At 44.1% G+C, this 12573-nt stretch overlaps 1 protein-coding gene across 8 annotated transcripts in view; it reads right to left on the bottom strand.

Annotated features, from left to right (window-relative positions):
* The window catches only part of LOC146810234 (uncharacterized), a 157589-nt gene that overhangs the window by 14811 nt on the left and 130205 nt on the right, over window positions 1-12573 (bottom strand). For 6 of the 8 annotated variants that reach the window (XM_085617216.1, XM_085617221.1, XM_085617218.1 and 3 more), the window contains one exon: window positions 4667-4750. The exons of the other annotated variants lie outside the window; for them this stretch is intronic. In XM_085617216.1, the coding sequence (XP_085473342.1) occupies window positions 4667-4750 (84 nt within the window). The remainder of the gene's footprint in view (window positions 1-4666; window positions 4751-12573) is intronic. 8 annotated transcript variants of the gene reach the window in all.

The following is a 12573-nucleotide window of genomic DNA, read 5'->3' as shown; positions in this document are numbered from 1 at the left end:
GTGAAAGCCTCTTGGAGCCGCCCCTCCGCTGACCAAGGCTTTGGATGAAGGGGTCGCATAACTGTCCCGCTTTCATCAGCCAATCAGAGGAAGGCACGAATTTACGATTTATTCCATGTATAGAGCTATGGAAATGGGTGCTGTGGGCTTTAATCTGGGACACTCGAGAGAAACCCGAGGCAGCAACGAAGAGGAGAGAAAACGAGAGAAAGAAGAGATTGCGTAAGGTGCATGCCTTGTTTACTTCACTTGCTATTTATGCGGTGACGTTTCATGACATGACGGACTCCTTGTCAGTCGGGTCACTCTGTGCCAGTCCTGGGGTTTTAATTAGTGACTCGGTGCATTCTGGGGCATGTAGTCCCAGTCCTCGTGTGGTGTACGTGTTAGTCTGAGGCTGTAGGTTACAGAGGGTTAGAGGAATGAAAGACTAGTCAATGCGAAGTACACTAAAGATTAATGGCAAGGCCGGATGGTGGCTTGGGGGAGCGGGAGGGGTAAGAATATTGGGAGTAGACTCGAGGAGTCCAAACAAACCATATAGAAAACAAGCATTGCCAATGCAATCGGTCTCGCATTGCTAGGTAGTTAGCCACATCAGGACCACATGTGAAAAGCCAGTTGGGTTGGGGAAGAGTCAGTCTGACTCTTGCATCATAAAGTTTTGGGGAAAAGTCAATAATGCCCCATGGGTGCTCATAAGGGACTTACTCCAACCCAGCATTGCTGAAACAGATAATAAAAACAAAAAAAAAGATGAAAACACATAACAGGCATATTTGTACCTCTCCTCTAGACGCCACGGCAGCAACCGTCCAGACCAATGATCGGCGACTCCCTGCAGGTAATTGTGGTTCCACAGCTTGCTGAAGTGTCGAGGAACACGGCGGAGACACTGGGAAGGCTGCACACAACATGGCTAGCTTCCCAAATGTATATGCCTTGCCTGCCGATCCCTGGCTGCTAGAAGCATCGCATACAGCTCTGGTGATAGGGAAGGGCATCACGCGCTCTCCATATACAGGTGGGCAATTGTGGCGGGCAGGTTCAAAAGTGGCCTTAGTAATGGGAGGAGCGGTCAATCTTCAAGTTGGATGTACAAGTGTGACCCGCTGCAAACCTCCTGCACCGAAGTGGCGCCCGCTGACTGTCCCAGCTGGAGGACAGGGGTATATCACTCAGAGACTGCTCACCCTTCTGAGATACACCACGGATGTGACATTCCCTAGTTCTAGGGCAGTGCGACAGGTGCGGCCGCAGTGGGCACTGACCTGTGGAGAGGGCGCTGACCTCAGGGGGGTGGGGAGGAGCTGTGTTTAGCAATAACTTATGTTTGGGAGATGAGGGGCACTTTTGCCCGGTGGTAGTGAGAGAATCCGAGGAGGTGGTCATGGGGTATGGGGGCACCAAAAATGATTTTTGCACTGAACGCCACCACCGCTAAAGCCGCTACTGCTTACAGAGCGAGCTCAAGAATTGCGTCTCGCCCTTCTTTCCTGGATCACTAATGCAATGGGAGGCTTCACGCTCCGCTTTCACTGCCTGAGGAAGCGTCATTCCCACAGACTCCTTTCAGTCACCCACGCTGGCTGAGTTCAGATGAATTCATCCAGACGCAGAAGGAGCGCAGCCCACTAGGAGAGGCCAGAGGTCGGAATGTACTGCAGAGTCGCAACCTGCCGTACAGGGAGCTTGATGTTTATTACCGCTCGTCAAGCTAATCGCAAGAATAAGCAGAATCGCGCTGAGATGAGGTGGAAACTATTTCTAACCAGATTGCAAAGGCATTAACGTTATCGCCTAGACGCACAAGACAGCCTTTGTTTTCACATAAGTAAACCTGATGTACAGCATGGCTAACAACAAGTGAAGCCCTACCTGCATCCCTGATAGAGGAATTAAAAGTCGCCTACAACAGCCTTGAAGCGATCATTAAAAAGCTGGTTTTGGAGAAACCCAAGGGCACAAGTGAAGAGCTATTCCTCATAGTGTTTCCAACAAGAATTTAAAACAACAATGCAATTTGGAAACCTAAAAACACTTATATCAATCCACCCTGGGCAATACAGAAAGGAAATATTAAAAGCTGAAATAAACAATCCAAAAGTAATACTATTCAAATATTCAGATATGTTAATGACCTGCACCGAACACAATCACGACTGACATTACCTGTCCTGCCAGCACAGCAGCAGAGTGTAAAGAAAATAATATATTTTTTACTGTAAGGAAACCTATCTGCCTTTACTACTCTAGACTTTTGACCTCTGTTAAGGTCTGAGCCTTTCTGAAAAGCCCTCATCCCCTATATAAAAGTTTAGCCCCTATATACTTTCTGAAATGGTTAAATATTCGACTTCAGGATAGTGCTTGTCAAGGCTGAGCATATAAGAAGTTGGCTAATGCACATGGTCGCCTCATCTTTTCGTTGGTGTGTTTGCTATTACGTGGCTGTGAAGCAGGTAAAAGTTTTCTCCTTATAGCAATATCTACATGTAGACTTTGATCCCACAAAAGCAACTGAAAAATGTTTGCATACACCTAAATTTCTCCTAAAAATAAAGTTCCAACAATTGTTGACAGTGGCGCTGATGGCAGATTTTACTATGATTTTGACAAGGTTTGTAGATTTTGGGCAAAACTCCCAAATCAGAAAATTAAAAAGGCATTTTCTTTTTGATCTCAAGTTATGAGACATCTATATATTATGTTTTGCATCCAGTGTGAGAAATAAGGGCTTCATAATGCACCTTAACTCAATTTTAAAACAAGCATTAAAAATTCAATTGGTCTCGCCTTTAATTAAGTTAAAGCTATTTGCTTTCCTATACAATACCATCAGCAAAGCAAATGCTTTAACTTAATCAAAGGCGAGACCTATTGCATTTTCAATGCTTGTTATGACTAGTTTTGGTGACATTTATGAATAAAGCATTTGGTAATGAATTGTTTTAATGTGTTTTAGGGAGTATGGGCCATATGTATCAATGTTAGGTTTTGCGATTCTCAAGTAGCGAATTTCTGGGAATTGCTATTTGAGAATCGCAAAACGCTATGTATGTAGGATTTGCAATACATTTTGCGAATCCTACATATTCCTTAATTGCGAATTGCAAATTGCAATTCGCAATTAAGGAATACCTCCCCATTCATTCCTATGGGCCTAGAGGCCCATAGGAATGAATGGGAAGACATTCTCAATTTGCGATTCTCAATCAGAGAATCACAAATTGAGAATGCAATTTCAAGTGTGCCAGGGTGTCAAAAGGACACCCTGTTGCACCCCTGAAATGAACATGGGTGCACATGTGGTGCACATACATGCCCTAAGGGCATGTGTGTGCGCCACATGCCACTTCGAAAAATGAAAAAATATGCATTTTTGAAAGAAATCGCAAATTACCACCAACCTGTAGTTGGTGGTACTTTGCGATTCCTTAAGGCCAAATTGCACTTTTTTGGTGCTTCTTACATTGCATTTAAGGAATCGCAAAATTTGTGATTCCTTAAATGCAATTGCAAAATAAGGAATCGCAAAATTTGCGATTCCTTATTTTGCACGCAGATTTGCCTTCATACATACCACTTAGCAAAATTGCGATTGCAAACGCCGAAATTCGGTGAATTTCGGCGTTTGCGATCGCAATTATGCTTGATACATATGGCCCTATATCTTCAAATATAGTTAACACTATGCGATGTCCCATGTTTTTACTGACACTTACATGACACATTAGATCACCTTCAACCAACCCCCCGCCCCCAAATCCAAGTAATGTTTTTTTACCCAGAAGCACATTTTAGAAGCTAAAATAAGTAACCAGAAAAGTTACATGCAGGTCAATCAGATTTTTTTTGGGTACTTGCAAAACATTTCTGCAACTCCATAGCTCGGAAAATAATCCCAGTACAGATCACCGCGACCCTTCCTTTAACAGCGACAGCAGACCTTTCTTTAGACGCCCCTCATCAAAACAAAGGGGCGTGGCCTCTATTAGAGTGAAAATGCTTTATGGGGCGCTTGAAAACAAGCATTTGCAATACAACAGGTCTCGCATTTTATAAACTTTGACCTATCGGTATTGTAAATAAAAATGCATTTTATTATTGTAGGTTTTTTAAAACCCCTAAATAAAATCTCGCAATTGCGAGAACTATTGCATTGCAAATGCTTGTTTGGAAAGTGACTGGGGAAACTCCTGCTTTCACAGAGCTCCAGGCCTACTCTGTATTTACTACTTCTCTACTTCGACCTACCTGTTGCCAAAAGACACAAATAAACTGTCATGCATCCACACACCTCTACAGAGGTACATTCTTGCACACAGATACACTTATACACATATATATTCGTGCAGTATCTCAGCTATATACACTGCACAGGTCTACCCAGCTCAGTTATGTTCTAAAGAAAGTTCCCCTGATTTACAGTAAGATGGGTATCTCATCAGTAAAGATACAACAAGTATTTTGGGCAGATCAAAAACCCTTTGAACATTACTTTCTGATTTTCTTTATGTGCATTGAAAACTGCAGAACTAATATTGAAACAAGGCATAATATTCGGTTGAAGGAAGAATTCTGAATGTGTGTGAAGAGAGATCACATGGAGATTGAAAACTGTAGCATTCTAGAGCACAGGGTCAATGCAAACAAATTTCCTTACCAAATTTTGTCATGATAATTATGTTCGCAGGATTTGGAATGTCGTAAAGATCGAAATGTTCAGGTGCTCCATTGCTTTCCTCCTCTTGACATTCAATGAAAGAAACAAAAGCCAATCACTACTCTATATACCCATACTTTATTTCTTTTGTGGCAACTTTCTGACTTACTTTATGTGTCATGAAAACTGCAGAACTAAGATTGAAACAAGGTAGAATATTCAGTTGAAGGAGGAATTTTGAAATTGTGTGAAGAGAGATCACATGGAGATTGAAAAAAAGTAGCATTCTAGAGCACAGGGTCAACACAAACAAATTTACTTACCGGATTTTGTCATGATAAGTGTGTTCTCCGGATTTGGAATGTTGTTAGGATCAAAATGTTCAGATTCTTCATTGTTTTCTCCTCTTGACATTCAATGAAAGAAACTAAAGCAAATAACTACTGATGAAGCGCGATGGTGTTTTGTAATTTTTAGGGGTGCCACAGATAGTCCGCACCCGCATATATTCTTATGTTGTATTAACATTTGACCATTAGAAGATGTTCAGTAATAACACGTGAAAGTGTAAGTGGTAGGGGAAGTGTTGTGCCATGTAAAGAGACAACATAGCATTCATGTTAGGATATTGTAATTCATAGTATTTGATGTCATTTGCCTAACGAAATTGCTTACATGTGATGTGTATGATTTAAACGTGCACCATATTAAAGTTGCACATAGACGTGACTAAAGTGCCTTTAACGTGTATAGACTTTCATAAGTCGTTCATAGTTAACAATTAATTTGTGGTGCCTTGCAATGTCATGAGTTAGAAAGGCCAAAATAAAATGTTCCTTTATGTGTGTGTTTGAAAGGCCTATGTGTTTCACTCTTATGTTGGCCGATTTATTTAGGCATAAATTGTATTTTCCCTGAGGGCTCTGAGCAGGGCTGTTAGAACTTTCATGTGCATGTTGAATCTGTTCTGTTCTCACGTTTCTGTTGCAAGTGGAGAATGTCGTCTTTGTTAGTTAGAATAACGTCTTTTGTTTAGGAGAAGCTAGGCCCGGGAGGATGTGAATCATGTGATACATTTTGGTGAGGAGAGCTGATAATTGGGAGCCGGTGTTCTTTCTCTTTGAGGGAGGCCTGGGAATCAAGGTCATCGAGCCAGGAGCTGGGAGCACCGACATTGTGTGGAAAATCACCTCGGGAAGTGTCTAGCGAGATGAGGTGATCTGTGGGCATGTTCTATGTTTTTGTGTTTTGTATTAGGGATAGTGTCCCAGGGTGGAGTCAGGAGAAGGGGTGAGGAGATCAAAGGAGAGAGAAGGAGCATCTTAGAATGAGCTCTGTAGCTTTGGCTACTTGACCCATACAACGTGAGTGTACTTCTTAGGTAGTCTTCATGCGCTGACACCTTTTACCTGATCTTGCCTGGGAAATGCTATGTAGGGATGTCACAATAGTGGTAGTGTAAGGACAGACTAATTTCTATTTATTCATACTCCGCAGATGAAGACCCAACTTGACGTGGGGGCAATTATTGCCTGCGTTCTGCTTCTGGAGATCGTCATTCTGTTCATGATTCATCGTATAAAGTTAGCCTGTTGGTTTGGATTTGAATTAGTTCCCATGTACTTCTACAACCTCGTAATGAGGTGCTTGTAGATTCAGTTGTTTTTGGCATTGTAATAAACCCACTAATTTGGAGTCCGGAGTCTGTGGTTCTTTAGAATCACAGTTACTTTTTCTAAATGAATTGTTTCTCCTCTCTACACTTCTCAACAGTCAATAAAGGTCCGTCGGCCGTGAGCTCCACAGTAATTTAGTAGGGAGGAACTCTACACTTTCAGTTGGTAGCAGAGTGACGGCTGCCTCTGCAGCGAGGGGAGAAGATAGGAATATTAGGGAAAGTTAGTCATAGAGTCCGAAAAGCCCAGAGGATGAAAAGTCAGCAGATTGAAGGCAGAGGACGACGGACTTTGGTGGAGACCAACGGAGAGTGACGGTGCGGCAGGAACAGCAGTTCACGATGTAGTGAGTATGAATAGGGATGTGTGTGTTAGATTGAGGTGATGATTTGATTGTGTGATGTCTTGCGGAGTTGGGTTGAGAGTCGAGTGATTGTGATTTCGGCACGAACGCGTGCGGTCCATGTGATATGATTTGTTTTGTTCTGATGTCAGGGTCGACGAGTAGCCTAAGATTCCGGGATAGATTTGTGGTGTAGAAGACACCAGAGCTGTAATTGTCTGACTAGTGATTGTGGGAGTTGTGAGACATCATCGGCAAAACCCACTGGGAGATATAGAACGTGTGCGAGAGAGCTTGAGAGAGTCGTGTGGGAAGCTAGTGCACCAGGGCGGACCACGGCGATTCAAGTGTCCAATGCAGGTCGTGGGTCATTGTGCGTGTGAATGATTTTGAGCGAGTGGATCCTATCGATTAGTTATATGACTCTCTGGCTGTTCGTGGGCAGATGGTTGAGGTGACTGTCCGGTCGTTTTGTGGACAGACAGTTACCTGAGGTAAGGCAGACAATTACTTGTGAAACTGTCCGGTCGTTTTGTGGACAGATAGTCGGTTATGTGACTATCCAGTCGTATGGTGGACAGACAGTTAATTGTTTCTATGAATGAGGTGTATGAATGTGTAAGGAAGAGATTGTAAAGGAGGGTGAACTGCTAGGCTGAGTGAGGAGGAAGAGTGACGTCGGAGTGTGCCGCGCTGCGATAGGTCGGTTGGTGTAAAGCCGCACCGGGATTGGTGGATTGTCATCAGGAAGTAAAAACAAAAACATCTTGGGGGAAAGTAGTTGGTTTAAACATGCGATGCTTCAGGGTGTTACGTAACCTTTGTAGGGGAGATAGAGGAGTAGTACTTAGAGTGGTTGAAGAGGCCCCACCCGAGGACACAACAGCACATCATATAGCCACAAATGTCGGACCATATACCATAGTTTGGCTTCAGAATTGGCACAAAGTTACCTAAAAGGAGGGGGAGTTGGCTTTTCCATGTTATGGGTCATTCAGATTGGATGTATTGTACCAGTTGAAGGCAGTGATGGCTTCATTGCGACCTCCACCCAGACCAACACAGTTTGAGGCTTTAGATGCATGGATAAGAGCAGCGCATGTGAGGAAAAGGGACCGAAGTCAGGAAAGAGCGAAAAAGTCAATAAGGGTGTTTCAAGATGCACGGTGGGATGCATTGGCAAAAAGATGGAGAGTAGAGACTATTGAGGGAGAAAGGCTATTCCCGATGTTAGTGAAAGTGGGAGATGCCCAAAAGAGGAAGGAAGAAGAAGATGATAGTGACACCGATGACAGCTTGTTGGAAAAGATGTTAGCAGAGTGTCCGTCTCTGTATAATCCAATATCGAAGAAAGGAAGCCAAGCACTTACAGAAGGGACAGGTGAATTGCAGACAAGTCCTAGTGCAAGAGCTGTGGGGAAGCCCTTATGTTGCCAGTCACCATTGCTCCCATAGTGTCAGTGTATGATCCAGGTCAAGCAAGAAACAGTAGTCAAGGACACTTATGAGCAACAGGAGAAGGTATTGGTTCTGGAGGAAATGGTACAGTGAGGGGAACTGGTCCTCTTGGGCGACCTTTAGAGGTTAGTACTCCATTGCCAGCTACTGCAGACTCTTCTAGAGGGCATACTGAGTTTAGAGCAGAAAGATCAGTGTCGTTAGCCGACTCACGTTCTGATTTGAGGATGTGAGAACCTCCAGTCAAAGGTCCCATGGGGAGAATAGCAGAAGGAGGAATGGATCAAGGAAGTTCAGGGAGTCAAGGTGTCTCACGGTCCATAGTTGAAGGGAGTCACCAAGGAAACCAGAGCAGTGAAAGTGGGGAGCAAAGCAGTACATCAAGTCAGGGAACAATTAAAGCTGCTATAAGGGCCAAGGTGCTAGATGTGTTGAGGTTGAAGGCAGAAGCGGATGAGATTATAAGCAGAAATTTGCCTTTGGAAAGAATGGATCTTTATGAACAAGATGAGCTGTTGTTTGTGGTAAAGGATGTGACCCATAAAGCAAGGAAAGCTCATGAGAAATTGTCCGCACTAGCGCGAAGATACGATGTAGATTTGTCCAAAACAAAGATGTTGCTGGGAAGTCACAGATTAAATTATAGTGATCAGGAATTGGAAGAGAAAAGGGTAATAGGATTGAAAACACACATTCAAGAATTGGTTGTAGGGATACGTGCATGGAGCATGCTTGACAAGTGGGAAGGGAGGTGGTCTAAGAAGAAAAGTGTCGATACGCCGCCTCCAGGAGGAGGAACAGCAGGAGTAGAGGCTTACCCATTGCGAGAGGAACCGAATGGAGTGTATGTGCATGTGCCTCGGAGCAGGGGTGATTTGGCAGCATTCACAAATGATTTTCCTCGGCTGAGGGAAAAACCTGTTGAGTGGTACAAGCAAGTTGATTGCTTTGTTAAAATCTCAAAGGTTTTGTGGATTGATTTGAATAAATTGTTTGACATTGTAGTACCAAGTGATTTGTGATCAGCCTGTAAAATTGCCGTTGAATGGCAAACGTCAGAACCAGAACAAGATCCTATTATTCATGGTCCTTCACCTGTGGCTATGAAAAAGTTTGAGCAGGTTATCATATGGTTACAGTCAAAGATTTCGCCACAAGATATTGATTGGGCTAAGATAGCTCGAGCTACCCAAGAGCCCAAAGAGTCCGTTCATGCTTATTATGAGAGGCTCTTATAAGCCTTTAAGCAGGACAGTGGACTAGATACCTTAGATTCCAAAGACATGGGAAAGTTTGTCTCCAAGTTCGTGTTAGGGTTAAGACCAGAGATTAGCTTCATGATCCAACAGCATCTGATCTGTTGGCAAAACAAATCCGTGGATGAAATTCTACAGTATGCGAGGTACTGTAGTGATAAAGTAGATTTGAAGCATAAGAAACTCAAGGATAATTTAATGTTGGTCCAAATGAGAAATGCAGAAAGAATTGATCAGGCACAGCCGACCGGAGGAACACTAGAACGAAGACAAGGGAATGGCCAGAGGGGGTCCAAAACTCGTCGGTTCAGGGAAGAGGGAAACCTGTAGACCAAGACAGGAGTGGATGTTGGTACTCTGAAGAAGACTACTGCATGTCATTATTGTCACAAAATCAGGCAGTGGAAGCCCCAGTGCAGGTTAAATCCCACTAATCAAGTCCAAGATGACGAGATAGTACAGATACCTGAGTCTGTAACTACCACAGTAAGACCCAGGTCTGTATAAGGGGGAAGCTTAGGACCACAAGTGCATTTTCCCTAGCCACCGAGAATCCCACAAGCTAGCAAACCAAAACTATGCATGGTCTCCCAAAGATAATTCCAGCTGACCTGATCAAACGCCTTAGCGGCATCGATTGCTACAAGAGTTAGTGGCAACCTTCTTTCAACATCAATTGCCCCCATTGGCTTGAAAGGTAAGCTCATTAAGCTGCCTTCCAGGTATAAACCCCCTCTGATCTGGATGTATGATAGTTTTCATAATTTTTGCCATCCTAGCAGCCAGAACCCCAGAAAAGATCTTGGGCCAGATTCACAGAATTAATTTAAGACTAAATCCTAAACGTACTACTTTGTGGTATTCACAGAATGCACTTACTACTTTTGGTATTCACAGACTGCACTTACTACTTTTGGTATTCACAGAATGGATTTACGACTACTAACTTTACGTCCGCACTCGAGCCGGAAATTCCGGCCCGGAGGTGGAGCTTCCGGCCCGGAGGCGGGGCTTCCGAGCCGGAGGCGGAGTTTCCGGCCCAGAGACGGAGCTTCCGGCCCGGAGGTGGAGATTTCGGCCATGGCTAAATCTCCGCCACTGGCCGGAATCTCCACCTCCGGGCCGGAAGCTCCGCCTCCGGGCCGGAAACTCCGCCTCCGGGCCGGAAACTCCGCCTCCAGCCCGGAAGCTCCGCCTCCGGGCCGGAATTTCCACCCGAGTGCGGACGTAAAGTTAGTAGTCGTAAATCCATTCTGTGAATACCAAAAGTAGTAAGTGCAGTCTGTGAATACCAAAAGTAGTAAGTGCATTCTGTGAATCGGGCCCATTGAGATCTTAATTAAGTAACGAAATAGATCTGTATGCCTCTCGGGATAATCGATCCAAGTTGTAGGAGTTGCAAACAAGAGAATGACCAATCCATTGACAGATGAGATCCCTGTGAGAATAGGAACATTTCACGATCAACACCAATTTGTGGTGTGTGATTCGAGTCCGGTCTGTTTGTTGGGTCATGATCTTTTGTGTAAATTGAATCGCATCATCTATTGCACGCCCAAAGGAGTGGAGTTGCAGACTAATGACGATGACATTGGATTTACACTGGAGAACTAGAATCTCTGCATAGAGATGTTCCCTGTGTTGACGGTCGAGGACTTACCCCTCGATTTGAGAGTTTCTGTCTCTTTGGAAGAATGGGATTTCACAGGGGAAGAGATAGGATTGATCAAAGGGTTTGACCAGTTAAGATTCAGGTCAAGCCAAATGCTGAGTTCCTAAGAACGCCTCAATACAATCTGATGCCGGAAACGGTGGCAGGAATCAAGCCTGTAATTGAGTCCGTGATTGAGCAGGGAATCCTGAAAGAGATAATGGGGAGTCCATGTAATTCCCCTAAAATGGGACTGCAGAAGCCGAGTGGGAAGTTTAGAATCGTGCAGGACCTGCAACAGGTCAACACGATTGTAGCTCCATGTTGTCCGGTGGTACCAAATCCGTCAGTGATCCTATTTCAAATAACATGTGAAGCTGAGTGGTTCACGGTGATTGATTGTGCCAAGCATTTTTTTCGATACCCGTGCATGAGGAGAGCCAATTTTTATTTGCTTTCTGTCTGGATGATCGTGTGTTAACATAGTGTCGTATCCCACAAGGGTACACAGAGAGCCCATTGATTTTCAATCAGATCTTGAAGAAGAATATTGAGAGTCTAGTACTGCCACAGATTTCGGTTCTCGTGCAGTATATCGATTACCTCTTGATCGAGTCTGAAACGGAAGATGCTTGCAGGATTGATTCTGTGGAATAATCAAGCAGAGAATAGACACAAGGTGTCTCCAAGCAAATTACAATAGTGTTTGACTGAGGTTCAGTATTTGGGTCACCGAATTGAAAAGGACAATAGGAAGGTGCCACCAGATCGCATTGAAGGGAACATAAATATGACTGCGCCTACCACACAGAAGGAGGTCAGGATGATCCTGGGAATGGTTGGGTACTGCCGTCAATGGATACCCAACTTTTCATTGAAGGCGCAGCCTTTGCAGAGATTGACCCACAAGGACATAAGTGATCCGGTACCATGGGATAACGACTGTTTGGTTGCCTTCTTGGAGCTGAGAGAAAGCCTTTGTCGTGCTCCGGCTCTCTGAATGCCTGATTACAACAAGTCCTTCTCACTGTTTTGAGAGAGAAGGTTGCGCACTGTCAGTATTAACCCAGACTCATGGAGGTGTCCGTAGACCAGTTGCTTACTTATCAACTACCTCAGATCCGGTGGCTTCAGCGTTGCTCGGATGTCTCAAATCCGTTGCTGCAACGGGTGTCAGCATTGAAAGATGTGAGAACATAGTCATGGGTCACTCTTTAATTGTATATGTTCCACACTCAGTTGAGCTCCTGATGACGAGAACCAAAACACAGCATTTAACCAATAACAGAATCACACGCTATGAGTAAGTCATACTTGCGTCAGAGAATGTGACTCTGAAAAGATGTTCTGTACTGAATCCTGCTACTTTGATGCCTTTGCCAAATGCTGATGATGAAGATTGTGAGGACCATTACTGTCTCGATGTGACTGAACTTTGCACCATACATAGACCTGACATTGCCGATGAACCACTGTCTGAATCTGATGAAATCTTCTTTGTAGACTGTTCATGCTTAAGAGAC

This window comes from Triturus cristatus, chromosome 7 (assembly GCF_964204655.1).
Source record: "Triturus cristatus chromosome 7, aTriCri1.1, whole genome shotgun sequence".
Taxonomy (NCBI): Eukaryota; Metazoa; Chordata; class Amphibia; order Caudata; family Salamandridae; genus Triturus; species Triturus cristatus.
Note: the sequence above shows the minus strand (reverse complement) of the source record. Positions and strands in the feature narration are given on the sequence as shown.